The sequence below is a fragment of the Charadrius vociferus genome, unplaced genomic scaffold (genome assembly GCF_000708025.1).
Source record: "Charadrius vociferus isolate BGI_N301 unplaced genomic scaffold, ASM70802v2 scaffold103, whole genome shotgun sequence".
In the NCBI taxonomy this organism is placed as follows: domain Eukaryota; kingdom Metazoa; phylum Chordata; class Aves; order Charadriiformes; family Charadriidae; genus Charadrius; species Charadrius vociferus.
This window is the reverse complement of record NW_009648061.1, coordinates 5,820,417-5,844,400: the sequence shown is the minus strand read 5'-3', so window position 1 is coordinate 5,844,400 and position 23,984 is coordinate 5,820,417. Positions and strand designations below refer to the sequence as shown.

The 23,984-nt window shown below is 36.9% G+C and overlaps 1 protein-coding gene across 1 annotated transcript in view; it reads right to left on the bottom strand.

The window, feature by feature from the left end:
* ABCA13 (ATP-binding cassette, sub-family A (ABC1), member 13) overlaps positions 1 to 23,984 on the bottom strand; it is a 207,582-nt gene that overhangs the window by 139,401 nt on the left and 44,197 nt on the right. The window contains exons 11-23 of the mRNA XM_009883803.1: positions 21,795 to 21,889; positions 21,437 to 21,613; positions 20,835 to 21,040; positions 19,074 to 19,213; positions 17,364 to 17,481; positions 13,498 to 14,656; positions 10,667 to 12,894; positions 9,275 to 9,381; positions 8,433 to 8,551; positions 6,957 to 7,129; positions 5,753 to 5,829; positions 5,086 to 5,207; positions 2,207 to 2,401 (exon numbers count right to left, since the gene is read on the bottom strand). Coding sequence (XP_009882105.1) covers positions 2,207 to 2,401; positions 5,086 to 5,207; positions 5,753 to 5,829; positions 6,957 to 7,129; positions 8,433 to 8,551; positions 9,275 to 9,381; positions 10,667 to 12,894; positions 13,498 to 14,656; positions 17,364 to 17,481; positions 19,074 to 19,213; positions 20,835 to 21,040; positions 21,437 to 21,613; positions 21,795 to 21,889 — 4,916 coding nt within the window. The remainder of the gene's footprint in view (positions 1 to 2,206; positions 2,402 to 5,085; positions 5,208 to 5,752; positions 5,830 to 6,956; positions 7,130 to 8,432; positions 8,552 to 9,274; positions 9,382 to 10,666; positions 12,895 to 13,497; positions 14,657 to 17,363; positions 17,482 to 19,073; positions 19,214 to 20,834; positions 21,041 to 21,436; positions 21,614 to 21,794; positions 21,890 to 23,984) is intronic.

Here is a 23,984-nt window from a genome sequence, read left to right as displayed (position 1 = left end):
ATGGTGACTCCACCGCTTCCCAGGGCAGCCTGTTCCAGTGCTCGATAACCTTTTCTGTGAAGAAATTTTACGTAATATCCAATCTAAACCTCCCCTGGCATAACTTGAGGCTGTTTGGTCTTGTCTGATCACTTGTTACTAGTGAGCAGTTGACCCCCACCTGGCTGCAACCTCCTTTCAGGTGGTTGTAGAGAGTGATAAGGTCTCCCCTCAACCTCCTTTTCTCCAGGCTAAACAACTCCAGTTCCCTCAGCCACTCCTCATAAGACTTGTGCTCTAGACCCCTCACCAGCTTCGTTACCCTTCTCCAGATACAATCCAACACCTCAATGTCTTTCTTGTAGTAAGGGGCCCAAAACTGAACACAGTATTCGAGGTGGGGCCCGACCAGGGCCGAGTATAGGGGGATGATGACTTCCCTAGTCCTGTTCACCAAAATACTCCTGTTTGTATCTACCAAGCTGAAGAGAGCTCTCCTGGCTAAGATACTAATGGGATCTGCAACATCCTGTCTCCTTGGAATTTAGTGTAAATGAGAACTTTTCCTTCAACAGGTTCAAAATGCTTAATGCAACAGTTTAATATTTTTAAAATAATTCATAAGTTAAATTAGATCTCACTACCACTGTAGTTGCTTTTGGAGTCATATCAGACAACAAGGTTTCCTGTCACACTCTTCCTCCCTTTGCATTTTTCATATGCACTGCCTTTTACCTAAAATAATTGTGTGTATTTCATTCCCTACTTGACTAAACTTCAATTGGCCATTTGCTCTTTCCACGATGTAAGTTTTGGCATTATGAATCTTCTCTCCATTTCCTTTGTTTTTATAGGTTATTTAGATGATAAGGTAATACAAACTGATTCATTGCTACCTGCCTATGCATAATAAAAACAATATAATCTCATTATATGATTTCAGCTGCTTCTTCTGATTATCATTATTTTATCCACCTTTATTTGACTTCCTACTCTAATAATGTCTGCTTAATATTCTCCTCAGCCTTCACCTGCTTTTACACATTAAAAAAAAAGAAACCATTAAAAAAGTCTGATTCAGTTAAAAAAATAGCAAAACTTCCATAATAATTTAGGATAAGATGACAATATTTTTTATTATTTTCTAGGAATTCATTATGTTTCAGTAGGATTCAGTAGAAAAGCCCATCAGAATAAACACAGTTTTGTTTTGTTTTTTTTCCCCTTATAGGTTGGCAGATAATTCAGAAAGTAGAAATCTTTTCTTTTCCCTCTGACATATCTTAACCTATTCTGAGAAATAGTTTTATTTTTAAAAGTGTGTGGCCAACCTGTTTAACTGCACATGCTGCATCCAGATTATAACCCATTATCTACAGCTTTAGAACGAAAGAGTCTTCCTCCCAATGTTATAGCTTTTTAACTATATGTACTTACATTTTATGTTCCAATTACCCCAAAAAAACTGAAATAATATCTGCTAACTATCAGAAATCCCATCCAATAATTTTGCTCTTACAAGTAAAAATATTGTCTCACTGAAAACCCACTCTAGACCCCAGATTATCTACAGTTGTACAGATAATACAGTTTTGCTACAGACTTCTGCATCCTCTTCATTATAGTTTTGGCACTGTATTATTATTGTTAAAGTCATTTCACTTGGGTCATATAAAATATAGGAGGTCTGCCCTACAAAAGAGATTCATCCTGAGAGCTGGAAAAGCTCCTTCCTGAAGGAGCCACCTGAATTGCCAACATGATTTTTACAGCAAACAAAATGCGTTCCACAGTGCTACGAATTTTTCCTAGAAAATAACTTTGTAGCTCTTGTACTGTGAGCTCCTAGGCTTTAGTATCAATGACGCCAGATCAGTCTTCCACACTTAGAAATTAAGAAGTAACAAATTGCACAAACTGCAAACTCTGCTAAAGATTAATAAAACTATGTCTTCAACCTCCTGTATTTTCTCTAAAGCTTTCGTAATTAACTCCTCAGTGATAATTTTTCTGAGGAAGCAAGAAATGGAATACCGTAGCAGCTACCAACCCCATTATTCAACTGTGGAGCTAAATGAAAACAGAAAAATGCCATATGTCCAGTGTTTGCTTCCACAGAAAAAGAACATTTGAAGAAATAACAGAATTATTAATTTATCTACCTGCATGTTTTAGACAACCTTCAAAGGAAAACATAGGAACTGAATGCTTTTTTTCCCCATCTTACCTTGTAAATAATATGACGTAAGTTCAAATTCTGCATAATCAGTACAAACATGGTATACAACTCCAATGCTGGTAAAGAACATAACTCTTCCACTACCACAGAAGTTTTACTGTTTTCAGGTAGCTTTAGCAGCAGGCTAAGTAATTCTTCATCACATCTTCCGGTTAAAGCTACCACAAAGGCACTGTAAAAAACCTATCATAATGTACATGTATTAGAATTTTTTTTCCCTGAAATGCATCACCTTTTTTTATAGTCAGTAAGATGAGAATTTATGTCACAGTAACATGACAATTTGCAGTCATCAACAGACGTGAAGTAATGAACCGTACAGCTCTATATCAGATTGGTATGTTCTTGCTTTATATTCTATGTACATACAAAAAGATGAAGTATATCTCTTATAAAGATTTACTTTCATTTGTGAACAAGTTGATCATTCATTCCATGAGCAATCATACCATAAGCAGGCATATGTACAATGCTGAACATACCCATTCTAGCAGATACACACCTTTGCTGCAGAAACACTTAAAGATCAAGATCTAGATATATGACTCTCTAAAATCAAACAATATGAACTTTCCTTCTTTCAGAGGACACACAAATTTAACACTTAGGGATGGCTATATGGCACAACATTCACTCTAAGCCAGCTCATGTTTCTCGGTTCAACACTTCTTTGAAGTGTTATTATTTAAGAGTGGATGAAGGGACAAGTGCCTAAGCAGACTTTGGGCAAAGCTCCAATAAAAACTCCTTGGATAATGATGGTTTGCTTCTTCCTACAAAAATGTCATATAAAAAGACAGAAGTTTGCAGCCCAGATTTCTCAGGAGTTCTTAGCTATCCTTTCTCCTGAAATGCCTGGAAGAAAACAAATGGCAGCAAGTCCAGAAACATTATCATCTTCCTGTAGGAACCAAAGTGCAGTACTCCAGGCTCCATTGTACTCCTGCCTGTACTGCCTCCACTGAATGCATCTGTAGCCAGTAACAGTACTCAGTGAGGGAGAGGATCCCCAAGAAAATCAAATTAGGAGCCAAAGTTGGTCAAGATACGCAATTTAACTCTGATTCCTATGAACATTTTAAGTTTCCAATTTACTAGTTTTACTTCTAGATTTTTATCTAAACAGAATTTTTCTTTTGTGATTCCAAGGGATTTCCAATATATTTAAATATTCCCTTTTTTTGTGCATGTACGAGGAACAGAATATGAACATAAATATAATTCTGCTAGCAGCATAAAAGCATACTGATTTGGACTTCTTGCCGTGGAGGAAATTTGACTCAGCAATACAATTTGCAATTTGTTCCCTCATGCCCCACATTAATACCATCATTTCGGTCCATTTTTTAACCCATTCAACGTTTTACTCACTAGATTAACTCCCTCTGAACTTTCCTTGCAGCTTTGTGAGTACCAGAGCTAATCTAAACTCCTGCGTTCCTTATGAATGCTCCTATGAATGCTTATAGTTTTCAGGTTACAGGGTTTGACCAGTTTCAAAATACTTAATCACATGGCAATGAGCATGGCCAGACCATAATATGCTGGTAGAAATTAAGGGTAAGTGCAACAGCATAAACAACTCGCAGGCTTACTCTTACCATTACAGAGGCAAGCACAGTAGTAGTATACAGTCACAGAAGTAAAGGACTGCATTGGACACGCAGCGATCATTAGGGTTATTAGACAGTGGCTATATATACCATAAACATAATGGGCATGACTAAATTACAGCTTAAGAAAGTACTTGTGCACCTTGCAGAAGCAGTAAGAGACATAGGCTTTAATGCTGCAGTTGTACTAGGAAAGGATTTAAGCACTTAAGCAAACAAAACATTCTGTATAGATATGCAAATGTGAGGCATGTACATATATCTAAACTCTACATAGGACTTTGGCAAAAAATGAGGATAGAAAGTCATTAGAAAATTCAGTCAATTAGCATTATTATTGCAAAAGATCAAAGGTGCACCAAATCCCACTTAACTGAATCTCTTCCAGATGACTTCTCTCATTGCCATTTACTGGTATTAAAATAACAAGCTAACAATAAAGGCAGTCACACTGCCCAAAAAAACAGAAGAAAAAAAAAATCACCTGTAAGTAGTTATGATGGTCTGAACTGCCTTTTAAATAGCCACACTTTTCACGACCTTGCAACTATTTCTGCAAGTGGAGCATCAGTGACACCCAGTGGCTGCGTGATTGACCTGATTAGTTTATAGCAGATGTACACACAACTCTTTTCAGTCATATAAACATTAACAGGAGAGAGAACCCATAAGTTATGTGGCATTTTTCATTATTTCTACTAATCACTGGGATCACAGGAAACAGCAGCAATGATAATACACACAGTCCTTCACTCAGAAAACTTACACAATCTACCCTTTAGACAATAGTCAAGAGACAAAAGATAAATAAAGTGGAGGTAAGGCAATACAGTGGTGAGACAATGTAAGAGCAGTGAGGAGCACACGAAGGTATGAAAAAAAAAAAATAATCAGACAACTCTGTACTGCAAGGATAAGGGGTGGGAAGATACAAAATGATTTCTCCAGGAATCCTCACCTTTTCTATAGTACAAAGATAGCAAAGCTCAAACTCCATGTCAGCACAAGGGGTTAAAACACTGCTGAAAGTAATGAAGCAGCACCATTTAGACCAGAAGACTAGTGCTACTATAAATTGATCTCTTAATGCTTCACATTATTATTTTGAAGTCCTAAATCTCACAAAATATTCCACATAGAAGTGACAAGTGAAAATATAAGATTCCACACAAACAAGGTGGTTCGTTTTATTTTGGTTGGCACATCAGGCTACAGATTGACCTGTTAATTTAACACTTCTTTTCGATCTTTTACCTTTGTATGAGAAATACTGGCTTCCAAGATGGTACTGATAGTTTCTTCAGAAATATTGACAGAAGAACCAATGTCCAGCCTTAACTGAGTAAGATTCTGCACACACTCTTTGACTTTCACATCTGGAAGAGAAGAAAAATAGTGCCAACAGTACTGATCTGCTTAATTAAATTGCCCACAGACTGTATCCTTTTTTTTAGATTTATTCTGAGGGGTGACAAAGGACACAAAATCTTCATATCATGTAATTCACTTCAACTTCAAATGTAAAGGCCGCTCTCCTGACAGACTGAAGGGCTTGTTCATCTGTTTCCATTATCCCATAAGAGCACAGGTTATCCCCACATCCCTGTATTATGAGAACATCTGAAATTGGTGAAGAAGCGTATATTCCTTTGAGATTTTTTTTTTCCACTAACTTAAGTCCCCTTTGCTTTCTAATGAATCCCTGCATTTTATTGGACAGGCTGTGACAGGGTAAACTATGCTGTCCTGTGCCAACTCAAGCACACATATGTGTACATGTGTATAATGAAAATACATTGCATTAAGTCAGTAGTCTCCATAAGCAGTATCCCTTTAAAGTTTGAAGAACAATGAAAAAGTTATTGTCCTGCAAAATTACACAGCAGTGACTTGTAAAAAAGTGAAGAAAACTAGAACCCACCATTCAAAAGATTAAAATTGCTGAGAAGAGCTGCCACTGGATTTTCTGACAACTGTAACTCCAAATTTTCAGCCACCCTGAAATGATAACTTCAGTTTCACATGTTATCAGAACTAATTGACATTACTATGTATAAAGAGTAATGTGAATAGTGAAACAGCCACTAAATGAGGCAAAAGGGTCGCATTTTGCTCTATGTGCACACACTGTGCATGAAGTAAGCAACTCTACAAACCTTCTCATGCTGTATTTATGTGGTGCAGAGATCATCATACCTAAATGAGATTGCAAATTTAGAGTTCTTCCCATGATGGCTAAGTGCTCTAGCAAACAGTAGCTTATGGAGAAGCACAGCTCTAGCAATGGCTTACTTCCATGTTTCTTACTGAACACATAGTTTTAAAACCTAGAGATACAAAGCACTGTAGTTCAGAATGAATAAAGTCTACCTAATTTTCATTTAAGTGATAAAGAGTATACACACATAAGATATTATTTATCATTGAAAAACTGGGCATGAGTCTATGGTCCATAAGAGCAGCATCTAAGCTTAAGTTTGTGTGTATTATTACAATAATTCACAGAGATGATTCAAGCCCATTATGAAAACAATCCAATAGTCAAACCAGTATAGAAATAATTATAACAAGGACCACTTCTAACTGACAGCAAATTTGAAATACTCTGTTTTATTCATTTACTTTAAATCTATTATTTTTCCTCAAGGAAATAGCAAATATCTGAAATTATTTGGAGTTCAAGCCTGTCAGTTTACAAGCACCATCCCATGTACCTGACTCTTTGAACCGCTGAACTGATCTAAATGTTCAATGTTTTGCAAAAGACATCCAGCCGCTGAGAGGACAAGTTCATGGCAAAATAGCTTTAAATAAAAAATTAAGATGTCAAAATTTTTACCTAACTGAGGTCATGGAAAGTTGAAAATTTTCTTACTTGTAATTCAAAGTATTCTCCTTGGGGACCAGCAAGATTTGCTGCAAGTCCTTAGCAAAGTGCAAGGGCTTTTTGAAATATCCAGAATTTTGCTAATAACTTAAATAATTTGTGCATTGTATGCACTCAATTTTCAGTTTAATGAACAAAGCTTAAAGAGACTTTGATAAATAGTCTCTGTAATTACATAATTTAGAAGACAGACATATGCACAAAATAATATCTCTAACAGCAACCGTTTAGGCTTTACATTTGCAGTTGTCTCTGCATGTTCCCCGACATTAGTTGACATTCACAGCTATCATTGCTGTCATTCTGTAAGGCTCTCAGGAAGCTCTCCAAAGTATTGGAAAGTTTTTGGTTCACATATGCCACACTCTCACAATCCCTCTTGCTGAAAGAACGCCACATTCTTTCAATATCCTGCAAAACACAATGATCATATGGTTAGCAAATTCATGAGATTATGCTACTGCTTAGGTAGTTTGAGGTAGTCTCGGCAACTAGATGATGTATATTTTCAAATGAGAATATGGGTAAGGTAATACTCTTTTACTCATTGTATTTGTAATTGAAATTGGGTGAGAGGCTTTCAAGAACCAAGGAATTTTCAGGGACTTAAGTTCAGGGAACAATCAAAAATATTTGTGAATTTGAACTAACCTATCAAGGAGAGTCATACATTAAAAGAAATACCAACATTTTCATTTGAAATTTAATTCCAAGCTGAAATAAGCTTTTAATATTTTATTTTTTTTAGACTGACCATTTTTATCTTTTTCCAAAAAACTTGTTCTAAACAACATCAATCTCCATTTAGCAAACCAACAAATCTGGATATCAATATCCAAAGGTTTTCTTGCATTATACTTTGTGTAGTATTCACTTTTACCTTTTCTTGCAAATATTAACATTTCTGATTTTCCAAGGTTTTTTAATATTTGCAGAAGTAGGTCACTTAGTGGTGGTGGCTACAGAAATGCATTTGTTCCACAAAAGTCTACTTTCAGATATGAACGATGCCTCTGACGTCTGTTTACCTCAAAACATTGCTGTTCATATCAGCAAAATGTCCAGGCAGACAAACTAGCAGAGCTATTTCATAAAGAGGAGTCAAATTCTATACTAAAAGCATGACTTTAGTATTTTGTCTGTGTGTGCAGGCATGTGTGTGCTACCCAAAGGCCTGCTTCCAACTCTGGATGAGTCTCGGAATGCCAAATGTTACTCTCTTCTGCAAGTAATTTCATGCACTGTTAAAGAAAAACAAACTGACCCCAACTGGTAACCACAATTGCTATTTTAGCCTGAATGACCCTGGCCAAAAAGTTTATTTGTATCTAGCTTGATTTCATAGTTGTTCCTGTGAAGATTTAAAAGTATGTGTACTCTGATTCATGAAATTAGCAGTATCACAAAACGTAAAGGAGTTAAAAATGGGCCACTGTTTGGTATTGAATGGCAATCTAGTTATTCTAGTTATAGGAATTCTAGTAATTCTAGTTATATTTACAGTTTTAAAAGCTCAGCAATGTTTACTTAAGGAATTCCTTCTGGGTATCACTATCAAAAGCATCAGAGCTATACCCATACAAACCTCAGCTTTGTATAACCACTGTGGGGACTCATCATTCAGACAGTAGGAAAAAAAGACAACATTTCCATTAGTTTCAAAAGTTTAATGCACATTGCAAACAACACTTGTAGGTGTTGAAACCACTCAAACCTGATAATGATCTCGAACCAGAGTGATTCCTTCAATGACAGAGAGGAGTAAGTGACTCGTTAATCCATCTTTACACTTTGTAACAACACAGAAAATGTTGCCAATGACAACGGGTTCTTCTGTAAGACAAAATGTCCAGGCTTAATCAGTTTAAAAAAAAAAAAAAAAATATTACTGTAATCAGATGAAAAGTCAACAAAATAATACTGGACAGAAAAGTTTTTAAAAGCAAAGAAAGTCTGATGTGTTAAGGCAATAAGAAATATTTCTGGCTAAATTTATTTGTCATTGCAGAGGGCAAGAAGGGCTAGTTTGATTTGATTTCCATTACTTTTCTCCATTACACTTTCCTGCTCAATAATAAGAACAGCAATACCTGCTACAGAACCAGAGAAAAAAAAACTTCATTTTTGCTATTTGTGAGCAAGAAACAGACAAAATATCCAGTAAAAAAGATAAGACAAAACCCAAATGCATATACAGTCTTCTGCTGGGCTTCTGAGTCAAATAAAGAAAGGAAGAAGTCCTGGTGTGCCCGTGTAAACCCAGAAGGAAGGGAAAGAGCACACAGCTAAAAATGAGAGAAGAGGAGCTTCAAGACCTCCTGCTTCCACTGAGATTTTGAACCAACGTGACCACTTCAGAAAGAAATCAACTCTTTATGTGATCTGCATCAAAACTTTTCCTGTGTTTCTGTTGTTTTAATTTCCAGGCATCAGTATGCTCACCTTGCCTGGCACCACCCAAGTTAACTTATTTTTATAAAACGTTGCTCAGGGTAAAGCCTTAACATTATAGTACTAAGACATATGGTGACCCATGCAGTCACTGTAGTAACCAACCTGAAAAGATTTTAAGAACATTCAAAATGGTAAACTGCAACTTCTGCAATAGTAGGACACTAGCAGGGTTTAACTGTTTCTGAAGAATCTTGCAGATTTTAGATGCTCTGTAGAAAGATTAATAAGAAAGCATTATTTTCATAACAAGGGTACCACAAAAAATTTTTAACAAGTGGCTATGTATGGTCGCAATCTTCAATGGACCACAGAAGGATTTCAATATTAATAGTTATTACATTTGTCTGAACTATTTCAAAATCAGAACATATAATTCCATGTTAAAAAAACCCCAAACAAACAAAAAAAAACAGGTTTTCATCAATGTAGCGAGTCATCAGCTTTCTTAAGACCTTAGCAAAAGAAGCAAAATCATAACAGCTTCAGAAATGCTGAGAGCCCACAGCATATACTGACTTGATGGCAAAGAGCAGATTACTCAAAATCTCTGATAACCAGCATTTGGAGAAAATAAAGCACTTTTCTAGTATTTGCTTTTGATTTTTCATCAGATTTAGCTAACACCTGGCCCTGCTGACCACTGGTTTAAGGTAGTTGCATAAAATTAATCATAAAGGTTTAATACCACCTCAGAGTCATGCATCAACTTCAGTATGCCATTTCTCAGCTGGTCTATGTCAGTAGGATCAGTAGCTCCACCCTAGAGCTGTTTGGAGCAACCATCTTGTGGGATTCGTTCAGTGAGTATTATTTAAATGCAGCAACTCCAGTCTAGCAGCACTTTTATTAAATAAATTGTCAGTAAACATCTTCCTGAAGCAAAGTTTCCTCTGCTGCTGGATTACATTTGATTTAAGCAATCTGGCAAAAGTTATTTTGGGCTCAAGACTCCTTCAGAAACTGTATTTGTTAAACTAACAACGCTATAACCGAAGCCCCAGCAAGGGTCCTCTTGTTTGCATAAGTCATCAGCAAATTTAAGTTGAAGACATTTCAAACACAGTATATTTACATTTGGATACAGAAAGAAAAACAAACTACAAAACATTAGTCCCAAGCATTCCTTAATATTTAGCTCCACAGCCAAAATGACTGTTGTCCACCAGTAACCGTGGGTTCAGTGTTCAGACATGCAAGGATTTTAAAACACTAGTATCTTCAGATATTTGGTTCTACAATAACTCCAAAGGAACAACCATGAGTATCCATACAGATGACTAAACACGTCAATAACCTGGTCCACACAATACAACGTGATACCAAATATGGCTGGGCTGAACAATGTAAGTTAATACAAAATACTGTTTTACTCAAAGGCACAAATCTGAAATGAAACAGTAATTAACTTAATAAAAGTTTTGATTGAGCTGCTTACAAAGAACCCTTCTGTCATTGTCAGCACACTGTCAAAACAAGTACATAGAAAACGCTCACCTCATTTCTGCCATTATATCCTTATGCAAATCCTTTAGTAAGAAGGTTATTTTGTTCCTGTCATGTTCTGTGGTAGACTGAAATATCATTTGCAAGACCTCTTGCATGATCTCCAGAGTTCTGTTTTGGGACTGAGTAGAAACTTCTCTATATTGTGCGCTATCAAAAAATGAATCAATGAAGTCAACTATCTGAAGCTCAGTATTGTTTGTATGTAGAGCTTCTTCTATAACAGAAAGATCAGTAATTATATGAAGGAGACTGTTTAGCAAAACTGAATTAGCAGTATGAGTATTATTCAATTTTTCTCTGCTAAGACGACCATCAGCAAACAACATCCCAGTGTAATCTTCCTTAGACATATTTTGGAATAGTTCCAGAAAATCAATAATGTCTTTGACAAACAGCAGTAGGTCATTCGATGAATTTTCATTAGCCATAAGTAGAATTAAAGCATGCATTATTTTAGAATAATTTTTATTGTTACACTCACATAGAAAGCTGTTCAAAATCTCTTGCATGTCTTCCAAATTTCTTAACATAGCATCTACAGATGATGTATTAAACTGCTGTATTAAAAGATCAAGAGCCATTGAAGAGGACTGTCCAGTGGCTAACCTTAATAATTGAAACTCTTGGTCTATCACATCAAGTAAATGTCTAACATTAAAATTTACCAATAAATCTTCTATGCTTGTAACTATAGGAAACCAGGAGTTTTCAAAGTTATCAGATATATTACTGTTTCCATTTAAAGCTGATAATATCATCAGCATTGAGTATGTCTGGTTTCCAAAAGAAGACAGCGCCATTAAAGGCTGAATTGCAGAAATAAAAGAAATGACAGCTTCTGTATCTAGAAGTCCAGAAAATTCACTGGTCATATTCTTTACATTTTTAACAACAGTCTTTATAAGTGATGTTCTTGAATGTCTGTTCCAACTTAGACCACCATAAAAATCATACAACCGTTCAAGAACACCTTTGGCCATCTCTATTTCTGCCACTGACATACTGCCCAATGTTTCTACGATTTGTAAAGCCACTTGTCTCTTCAGTGTGGAGGAACAATTGATTGAGTATGTATTATTCACCTGCAGTGGCACAGCATAGATGGATAGCTCATTCCAAAAATCTAGCACCTCTTTGAGAACTGAGCCATTTACATGATGGAGCTCAGAAAACTTCAAAAGAATAGAGTTCCATTCCTTGATTTGATAAAAAAAACAAGTCAGATTGCGAGTGATATCTATCTGAATGTCTTCCATAGTGCATGAGGAACTGTCCTCCAGAATGATGAGTTTCAGCTCCTTAATTACTTCAATAACTGCATTGTAACTAAGGGTAGAATTGCTATGCACAAAGTCACAAGGTTTAAAAGCGGGATCACTCTGAGGCTTTGCTGTTGTAAGAGTCCAGCAGAATGATGCAGAAAAACAAATTGAGGACTCTGCAGGTTCATCCAACATATCTGTCAATGTCTCCAGTAACATTAGAAGACTTTCTACTTGATCAGAGAACTCCTCTTCAGTAAACATTGGCAGTTTTGCTTCCTGAGTCAGTATGAAAGCATATACTTCAGTTAGTGCTTCCGTGATGTTTACATGAGCTAATCTTTCTGTGAGGTTGATGACATCAAGGAGGAGATGGAATATCTCTTCTACATCATAGAGCTCATCTTGTTTAAAGACTCGTGTTATTTGCCACAAGCCAGTCAGGTTCCAATTACATGAATTGTTCTCAAATGCATCCCACCAGTCTGTTAACATTCCTACCTCATAGTTCTCAATATGCAAAGGTTTAGTATTTTTAAAGAAATTATCTAGGCTCCTCTGGATTTGTTTGAATTGACTTATCAAGAACTCAACATCGGTGTTCCTCATATTTTGCACCAAGGCTACCATATGCTTTAGAAACTCTTTATCATCTCTTAATGGAAAGCCAGTAAAACTGGAAGACTTGAAAATTTCAACTGCCTTCCTTACCGGTTCAATATTCAGAGCTGTTGTTTCTATCAGTTTCTGAAGAAATGTTTTGTGTTCACCCTGCAAGTCTGAGTCAAGTTTACCAATCACATATTGAAAGAACTCCATCAACAAACTGGTATTTTTCTCATTCAAGAGAGGTTCAATCTCAATATCCAAATGAGAGGAGCTGTCTCCTTGGATTTCAAAATTTTTATTTTTCAGAAAAGTTTGAATTTCCGCCAAAAGTTCTACTGATGAAAGCTGAACATGGTGAAAGGTATTAAGGAACATCCTCGAAGTCCTGTTAAAGCCATGGATTGACTGACTAAAATGGGTCTTATTTGATGCATACTGTGAGTGCCTCACTAAATCATTAACAGCCATTTGTATTTGCCCTCCAGAGTTATTTAAAAGCGTAAAAATAAATTCAAGCACACTAATGTCATCTTTTACATAAAATTCAGGGAGAATAAATTTTAAAGTTTTTGCTACAATATTGAAATAAACATTTCCACAAATCATATCAGAACCATTTAGGGAACATTCAGGGAGTATCAAATTAAAAACCAAATTAACAAAGTCCATCATGTTCACTAGCTGAGCATCTGTCTCAATGTTTCCCAGAGATTTCAGCAGAAATAAAATATGTTTTGCACTTTCAAGGTGGGAATGTGACTTGTATTTTTCACTGAGATTACTTAATCCATGCAGCCATCTGTTGCAGTCCTCTGCTTCTTCCACTGTACTATAAAAGTTTTGAAAGGAATTAAGATGAGATGAAAAATTTGTTGGCAAATGGCTTAAGTCTTTCAGAGTACTGTCCAAAATTAGTTTGGTAATATTCTGGAAAATGCTTATACAAACCATATATTTGCCTTGAGGTACACTTTTGAAGAAAGCAGTTGTGTCTTTTATCTCAGTGAGAATAATTCCAAGTTCCTTTGGGGAGAGCTTGAGAATAGTAGAAAGGGAATTTCCAATAGAAAATACACCAGCACCCCTATCTTCTCCCTTGGATCCTCCTGAGATGAAAGTATCAAGCCAAGAATCCAAAAACTCTCCATCAGCAACCTTCAGTATAGATTTCTGCAATTCAGTTATCATGACTCTCATCATGTCTAAAACACTTTCTAAACTGTTAAGTGAGCTTGTGACATCAACTGCATTGATAAATACACTTTGAAGATCAGCAAGGAAAGCTTCAAAATCTTTCCAGTCATTTAAATCACCACCTCCTTCAAATATGATTTTTAATAGCTTCATTGCTGCTGATGTAGCTTCAACAATAACCATAGCTGTATTATTGCACAGTTCATCATGAGTTGCATTTAAAAGACTTCCAGAGAGATTTGCCAAATCATTTCTTAGACATACAAAAAAGGTTGAATTCAAATTTAAGATTTTGGATGCTTCTTCAAAAATCTCTGTCCAAGTTTGAAGCCATGTAAAAGTGCAGTGCAAGGCAGAAGGTATACTTACCTTTTCTCCCAAGTTTGTTACATTGGCCAGAACACTGTCCAATGGAAGCAAAAGTAAGCTGTAAACCTCTGCTGAATGATCCACAGAAGTAATGTTTGAGAGATAAAAATCAATGCACCCATTATTTACCAGGCATTCTGGGGAGATATCAAGAAACTGTTCCAAATAACAAAGGGCAGCTGTTTGGAGGTCTTCATCTATAAACAAAGTTTTAAGGCTGCTCAGAGTGTGATAGACAACTTGCATCTCTTTTTTTCCTTTCTGTGCAAGAGACTGGGCCTGAAACTCTGTGTAGTTGTAAATGATTAGCAACTTTTCACAGAGAGACTTACTGGTGAAGTTCCAGAGAAGATCAAAAGTTTCAGACAGAAAATCAAAAACTCGATCCTCATCTTGGAAATCATGCCATACTTGAAAAGATGAAATATCTTTTGAAGTCTCATAAAGAAATGTTAACAGAGTGCTATTGCTCTCAATATTTAACACCAGATCATCGTTCTGATACAGAGAGAAAAGCACTGGAACAAGTGAGGCCATACTAGTACTGTTTAATTTTTGTATGTTTGCAAAGAAATTATGCAAAATTTCTCCTAATTCTTGTACTTTATATATAAAAGTTGCATTTGAGAGTAATAAAGAGGAGGCATTACTCACTCCATGAATTGTGCTGAAAGACACATTGACATGATCATCAGTCAGTGATCCAACCTCATACAGATTCCTCAGGAAGTTTTCACTTAAGTGTTTTAGATGGTTCAAAGCAGGATTATTTAAATCTGGCCAATCAGTCAGGACATTTTGGAGCAATAGTATACTTCTATTATGGATTTTATTTTCTGTCATGGAAAATTTAGTTCTAGATAAGGTCTCCAATAACTCCTTCTCTTGCACTTGAATCAAATGAGAGAGCCTAGAATCAAGTTCACGGAATACAGTTCTCACGACATGCCAAAAAACTTCTGTCTTCTCTTTTGTCCAGAATCTCTGAAGAGGCTTGACATTTTTTTGTAGCTCATTATAGAGTTCAGAAACTGCAAGTGAGAAATTGGTGTCAGATTCTTTTCCCTCGGCAAAATTTTTCATCCATATAATTGTATTATTCAAGACATTTTCAATTAGAGACTGGTTTGAAGGAGCTGAGAAATCAAGAATTATAATTTCTTTTATGACTTCTACAAGATGAAGAAGATGATCCATTTCCTTTGTACCAGAAATACGTAAGTTTTCTTCTGTCTTCAAAAACTCTTTGAAAGATGTCAAAATCCTGAAAAATTAAACATGAGTTTTTTTCTTGTTAGTTACCTAGCAGGGAGACAAGAATTGGTTAAATATACATTTTATAATTTTAGAAGATAGTTTTATTTACTTAATTCAAATAAGTTCAAGTATCATTTAAATAGCAGTCACAAATTAATCACCACAAAACCTGAAATAGCACAAATGACAATCACTTTGGTTTTCAAAAATGTGACAAAACTCGCTGAAAAGCCACAGCTACTTTCAAATCAAAAGCTGAACATAGGCAGCTAGGTTAAAGTGTGCATTTATCAGTAATTATAATCAAGCTTGTATGCCACAAAGAGTCAAACATCTTTAATTTAAGTATGTCACATTTTCAGCTGCTGAAAAGAGCAAAGCTTTTATGCTCCACAACTAATTATTTTATAGAAAGGAACTTATCAATAAAATCGATCAAAACCTCTAATTTTCTGTGACGTCTGAATATATTTTTTTTGTTTTATCGTAACTATTGAAAGCTAAAACATTCCAGTTAACTGGCTGATAGCTGAACGTTGCTATTTTAATATCCAGAAAAACAAAACAAAACATGAAATCACAGTGAAAATTGGAATGCTCCAACTGATGTTTCCATTATGTCAATACTATTTATCAAAAGAAAAAATGTTTACTAGCTCTGTAAGAGTAGTCAAGGTTGAGGTGCATGGAGAAAGGAGCATTCCCATGCAAAGGTCTCAAGTTGAAAATACCTTCTTTTTAAATATGCTTTCTTTTAATAGTTAAAACGCAGAATACCACACACCATTAAAAAGCTTTGTGAGGGAATTTCTGTGTCAGTTACTGGAATGGCTTCTACAGGAGAGAAACCAAGATGTCAAACATTGAAAAAAAGCATTCCCCACATAGAATCTCTTTCTTAGACCTATTCAAGTCAAAGAAATACCTCTGCATGAAAAGCAAAGAAAACCCAAACAAGTCACATGATATTGTTAGTACTACTGTGTAGAGAAAATGGTGGATATTCTAGAAACAGTATTTAAGACCAAATCCAAATCCTTGCCCTAGCAAATATGCCTGCAATGATCTTCATAACAAAGTTGGGAAACAGCACAAAAGAAAAATGGTTGAACATTCAAGATACCAATTTGCATTCTACTTCTCAACTTCCATTTTGTTTTTACTGTAGATAACAAGAATATCTAAGATTGTGAAAACCCAAACCAGGGGTTCTTTGCTTGTAGAGCCCATTTTAATCAAGCAGCTAAGGTCCTTGTCAAGTTCTGCTTGAATGAAAAGCATGACGTGACCTGTCTAACAGCGGAGGAAATATTCAAATTGTGCCATTTATAGACTTTTGACTCTTCATCTTTCATTGCACTGGTAGTGGTTATTTACATTTGATAGGTTAAACAAGGGACTGATTTAGCAAAGAGCTAAATAGCAGCATAATGAAAAATAAAGTTCAAAGTCTAGAACGTAATTTAGAAAGTATTCTTATCTGCTAACAGCTATGATTGCCAGCATAGCATAGTAAATAGTTCATAGCACTTAATAGCAGAGGCAGCACTCAACAATTAGTCTGAAGTTGTTCCATTAGAGACATTTTTTTCTTTTCTTTTTTTTTTCTTTTTTTTTAACCAGATCGATGATTAAATGGCTTCTGTTTCACTGTTCACCTTGACATTAGCAGGGCTATAATGCAAGTAACTTAGTGACAAGAAGCACTTGTAACTATAAGTTGGAACCATCAGGAGTCCACCACTTTGGTTACTACTGGTAACACACCAGAGATGGAGATACCTCTTTTAAATGCTTTTGAGTGACAGCCACAGAGATCAACTTTCTTTGCAGGATTCTACTTCTTCTCAGTAATACTGAAAAACACCAGTCATTTGGTGAAAAGCAGCAGGGTAATTGCATTCAAGAATTACAAAATTCCAAAGTGGAAGTGGGGTAAAGGATTTCTGGAAAATGTTTAAACAAAGAAATTACAGTGACTAGTTCAGCCTTACCGTGCCCAGGAAATAAATGAGGAAGAATCTGGTAAGTCTCGCAGAAGTGCCAAATAATGACCTAGGATGGTGTCCAAACTGAGCTTTCGTCTAGAACATAGAGATGCTTCTAGTCCATCTGCAGAGAAAATAAAAATTTCAACATCAAGAGACAGATTAAAAAAAGTGCTCATGAACACATATATGAAAAACTTGATCGATTCTCACTGAAACAATCTGAATAAGTCCTACCAAATTTAGTAAGACTTGAATGTGTGCACAAAGAGAAGTACATTACATACATTTTAAAAGAAGTAAATATACAATTTTTGAAGTGTTTGATGTTAGTTCTACTGAATGATTTAAAGGAACGAAATGTAGAATCAAAAAACATCAGCTCCACATAAGGCATACCTGTATTTTCCTTACAGAATTCCTTTACAGAAAAATTAAAATGCAATTCCTTACAAAAAAAAAGGAAAAATAGAAGATACCTTTTGAATTATACATGAACTGCAGAACTAGTTCAAATAAGATTAGTTTTATTATACTAGAGTACTAAGTGCTGTACTCAGCACTGAAAAAAACATTAATATTTATTTTTCCTTGGAATTTCAGTGAAAAGAAAGCAGTTCTGTGAAATTCACTATTACTGCTCAGATTACTGAAATATCTGGAACTAATAGATTACAAAACCTGTACAATCAATTCATGTTTGAACAGTTCATTTCTCTAAAACAGTTCTTTGATTAAAAAAGTACTGCTTATTTTTGCATACATTCCATAGCTGCCCACTTCCTGACGAGGTATTCATCACATTTCTGATTAGGTCTATGGAGGGGAAAAAAAAAAAAAAAAAAAAACAGAAGAAAAAAAGAAGTGTGTTCGGAAAAACAGCAGGAACAAGATCTTTCGCAAAACCCAAGAACTAGCTTAAAAAAATCCAACAGTAACCTAAATCCTTCAGAGGCTGGAAATATAAATGCTCAGAGAACAGAAGAATCTGGAGCATGGCAAGAATACTTAAAGGAAACAAATAGGTGATACTGGGCGAGGTCATTTTTAGAGCTGTTTGGATCAGCCACATTGTGTCCTGTTTCACAGCTCCACTAAAACGCTGAGAAAACCAACACAAATATTTAATGAGAAAGAATTTTGAAATGGAAGATATCCCATTTCTCAGCATAAATCTCAGACATTTCAAAGTTTTCCCTAAATAATGAAAAACTAGTGTATTCCAAGAAAGTTAACAGCAGATGGGTCAGGACATCTGGAATATCACAGGACAACTGGGATGAAGGAAACCAAACATCAAGTCCTTGCCTAATATGAAACAAGCCTAGAAATACCTCTGCTGGATGACCAGCTATTCTGGTCTCCCATTTATATCCTGGACTTTAGAAGCTTTGAAACAGTATTCTGTCGGGAAAAGTAGAGACTCCAACCAGGTTCCACCAGCTGGAATTTTCCCAATAGAAATGTATGATCCAAAAATTTTCCAGGTGGCAGTAAAACCACAGCTATTTACCAAACTCAGGCTCCATATATTATAAGTTTTCCTTGCTAACGATTCACCAGCTGGTGAATCCTAAGGTTGATGAAAACACAAACAGAAACAGTCTCACAAAGGTAAAAATCATCACCTTTTCCCTTTCCAAGGAATACCATATTCAAAAACAGGCAGGGAACCATCGGAATAAAGCCTGTGCTGTGCAGTAGCTGTTTCCTCACCTGACATATCTCCTGTGGAGCCTGCTTCCTCACTCGTATATTGAGCTACCTTGCATGTCCAATTGACAAAAGTTGTTAAATCCTTCCAGTATGGGTTTCCCTCAAAAGCAGACACAATTTCTTCAAGTGTATTATTAATTCTGAAATGACACAGAATTAAGGCTACCATGATTAAACCAGTGATTTCCTTCAAAGTCAAATTACCTTGTGAACACGTGTTGTTTCTCTGTAAATCTCTATCTAAATTCTGTTGCTACTTTATGCATACAGAGAGTTCTTTTGATTTAGGGAAAAACTGAGACAGGCAGGTTAATAGCAGAGTCCTTTGCTAAAGAAATCAGCAGCATAGTTACTACATCACTCTAAGCACAACTAGACTTTACTACACAGGTTGGTGAGCAGAAAAAAAAATAATCTAAAAAGTCTTTTAAGAAACCCCAATAATATGCTCTTGTTCAAAAAGTAGCATTTTGAAATTGAAAACATGATCGAGAAATGCTCCCTCTTGTCCTGAAATACACCATTGCATTAAAAAAAAAAAAAAAAAAAAAAAAAAAAAAAAAAAAAAAAAAAACAACCATTGCTTTGTGCATGGAAAAACCCAAACAACCAAACAACAGCAAAACATCTCACATAAAAATAACACTGAGCTTTTCTTGCTCTTCAATGTTATTTAAACACAGGCTTCTATTCCCAGAGGCCTTTTAGCTCTATCAGTGTTTTTGAGAAAGGAAATGTAAAACTAGTCCTCCTGGTGATGTCAGTCATTTAGAAACATGGAGGGTGGGAAGGCAAACAACTATCAACCAACAGCAAAAAGGGACAGGAAAAATGACACAAATTTTCTAAATTCTAAGATGTTATTAATAACTGTGGATTTAATCCCTGCTACCAATGCAGCTTTTGGGATTTCTGAAAAATTCTTGAATGGTTAGAGCTACTAGTTTTACTGCTTTAATTGTAAATTCTTCCGTCCATTTTCTCATATGCATAAGTAATGTAGATAGTTGTCTTCCATACACGTTTAAGTTTGTGACCTAGGATATCTGTACAGCATAAATGCAACTTCACATCAAACACATTATGCTCGTGCTTTATACTGCCAAGCAAGAATAATAAAATCCTACCCTATTTTAAACCACTTTATTGATATAGGGATTTGTCTCTTGTATACTCTAATTTAACACCATTAAAGCTTGAAATCAGCAGAATTACTGAGTCAGTGCAAATTAAAATCAACTTGATAAAAAGATGAACAGATTTTCTGCCAAAATAGAAGAATGGTAACCACTTGTGTTCAGAAAGCAACTTGATGCTGCAATACCCTTCCTAGTGCACTTTCTAACTACCCTCTCTTTAATGTTTTCCTGCATCTCCCAGGAGTCTTTCAGATCCAAGTTTCCAAGCATCCTGAGCAGCACAGTACCAGAGAGGTATGTACCAGGAAGCAGGCTGAGAAGCAGCAGAAACTGCTTAGATGTGAGAAGTCAAAAAGGGAGAATAGGTTCTTAGAATCCGAGATACCTGCATACCCTCAGCCTACTTTCACCTCTACCCTCCCCCAAACACTCTTACTAATTAAAAAAATCATCCTCTATCTTCTTGTTTGTGCTTATAGAAAATTGTTAACACTAGGTGGTAATCAAAAGCAAAAAACAGGATTTTAACCATTTTGTCTTTTCAGTTACTGGTTATAATACCTTACTACAAGCTGGTACCAGTCAGGATCTCTATGTATTAAAACGTATACAAGATACATACAGTGAGACAAGCAGCTGTTCCTGACAAGAGCTGAAATGGACATCCTCCTCAGATGGTGCTTCCGTGCTCAGCAATTGATTAATTTCACAGTAATAAGCATAATTTTTGGTTAGCTCCTCTTCTATTTCTTGCCATCTCAAGTAATCATCCATTATTGAATCTGGCAGGCTCTGTTGTCCCTGAGTTACTTTCTGCAGAAGCAGGACCTTTCAGAGTAAATAAAGCAATATTTGAAACCAGTAAAAGGGAAACTCACCTGACGCTTTGGCCCTGCTTCTTTGACTTGTAGTATTGATGATATTGAAATCCAGTATAAAATGGATTAAATGAGCAGGCTTTCAAACATTCTTAATTTTTTCTGGAAGTCACAGCTATTTAGCATGTCTAAAATGTCACACCCACACCAAGAGACTCTGCAGGACCCCTTGTGCCTTGCCTCCAAGCACATTTTAATCAGTTTAAATAATCAGTTACCCATACACTTATTAATAGCAAACGCTAAGTAGTAAACTACAACCCCTGCTAATTTATTTTGGTTTATAGCAGTAATAGAAGTAAGGCACTACAAGCTTTAAAGATGAAAAGAATTCAGAAATACTTACAGATTCCTTTAGTGACTGGACCTGGTTACTTAGCTTGAAGGTCACCTCTGAGCCATTGCCAGGGCACAGGTATATTGCTAAAATGTCAATGTCATCTGAGCCCTGTGGGAGTCTCAGGGTCTTCTCAAACATTGTAAGAACGTCATTGCATGTATAGGAAGCATTGCTCATCAACACCTAAAATTTAATGAATATGCTGTCACTTTGAAAATGAATGCAGGGTGAAGGAACAGATTTAATTCACACTCCATATTAATTCTCACATTGAAATGTCAAAAGAGAAAAACACACAAAGTAAAGTTGGACCAAAATGCTGCTGAATAAGAAGTAAAAGTACTTACGCTGCTTTAAAACATACCTGTTTTAGCTCCACAAAGAGCTTTCTGATGTCTAGATGAATGAATCCATCTCTTTGGGCAAAGGGAATCTGTTTTTCCAGGCTACGTAAAGCTTCTGTAAGACATTTCCCCCACACCCCCCATAAAGAAAATATTTAACCTACAGTGTAATTCAGGGACAGTACAGTATGAAAGAAAACTGCATGACATGGTTTAAAAATACAGCAGTCACGGAGGCATAAAGGTTCCACTTTGGTTTAGATGACAACCCTGCCCAAAGCACTCCATTATTTTGCACAAAACATGTACAGGGCTGCACTCTGCACTTCTGAGGAGCAAAGACTGCTCCCCTCCTGCACCGCCACTGAAAAAAGCTCATCAAGACAAGGCAGAAAGAAGAGACAAGTCTTACACCAGCAAAAGCATGACCCTATCCCCTTTCAGTTATATGAGAGTAGCTCCAATGACGTCAGTGAGCTTTCATGATTTTCAGGAAAGGAAAATGAAGTCCTGTGCGGGCTTCTAGCCGTGAAGGCTGTAAATACACTTGGACTCTTCCCATAAGAAACAGTTGATTTAGCCAGCAAATTCTTCTGAAATATGGAAAGGTGGCCTAATTCCTTAAGCTCCCAAGCAAAACTAATCTCACCCTTCTCAAATAAAAGACAGCCACAGAAATGTTACCAGGTCATGTTAGGGAGTTGCCAAATCCAGTATCCCTACAGAGGTGAGGCTGCCCCAGGCCCAAGTGGGAGCAAGGCTGGACAGGCAGGCACACAAGCCAACACCTACACAGCAAATGCACATGGCCGGCCAGACGGATCAACACAGACCAACACATCCAGCACTCGCGTACACACAAACAGCACCAACAGGCTCATCCTGTTCACCTCCCTGGCTGCTCAGGGTGAAAGTCTGTTACAGAGAATATATACATATATGTACACACACAATATGTGCACGCACAATGTGGATCCCACTACAGCAGAACTCAGATGCCCAGTCTGCCCAGCAGCTGCCACTGGATCACAGTCTCCCTCCTCAGTTGTTGGCACCTGGACAGTGGATCCCTGCAATAACTGCTCTTGGATACTCAGTCCATGTGGTCCTGGTCCCTCAGCTCTCCCCAGCTGCCTCACACATGAAAGGTACACAAACAGGTCTCTCAGTCAACATCCAGACCCCATGGTCTGTTTGGTGTCGGCCTGGACCTCCTGGTTCCTCTGATAGTTGACTCATCCTCACTGTCAGTGAAGTGCACACCTCCCCAGCTCCCAGGCCATCTCATAGAATGGTTCAGGTTGGAAGGGATCTTGAAGATCACCTAGTTCCAACCCCCCTGCCATAGGCACGGACACCTCCCACTAGACCAGTTTGCTCAAAGCCCCATCCAGCCTGGCCTTAAACACCTCCAGGGATGGAGCTTCCACAACTTCCTTGGGTGACATGTTCCAGTGCCTCACCACCCTCAGAGTGAAAAATTTCTTCCTAATATCTAATCTAAATCTACCCTCTTCCAGTTTAAAGCCATTACCCTTTGTCCTATAACTACATGCCCTTGTGAAAAGTCCCTCCCCAGCTCTCCTGTAGGCCCCCTTTAGCTACTGGAAGGCCGCAAAAGGGTTTCCCCAGAGCCTTCTCTTCTCCAGGCTGAACAGCCCCAACTCTCTCAGCCTCTCCTCATAGGAGAGGTGCTCCAGCCCTCAGATCATCTTTGTGGCCCCATTCACCCTTCAGCTATCCCACCCTGATATCCACTAGTGATCACACACTGACATGCCCACCCTCACTCACTCTAGTTTCTGGCACCATGGACACACAGGTCCCAGCCCATTTGCTGGCACTTGATTTCACTCATTCCAGTCCTTCCAGTTGTTGCTATGGGCCCCTATGTTTCCCAAGGTCTGACCTCAGTTGCTGCACACAGACCCCCATACATACACTTGCATACAGAATAGAGAGTCCTCACCCAGGAAGAGTTAGAAATGGAGATTAGTGAGAAGGCAGGACAGCCTGCAGTAGTCAGGTGCAGGGCATGGCCAGGTAAGCATATTGACCAAAATATTTATATGCAAGCAGCCCCTTTCATCACCTTATTTCTATTTTTCCATACTTGTTCGTCCCCAAAACACCTAGATCACTTCCTCTCTCCACCTTTGGCTCCTCTTCCAAACCTCCCATACTGTCTTGTGCAATCTTAAAATACTCTT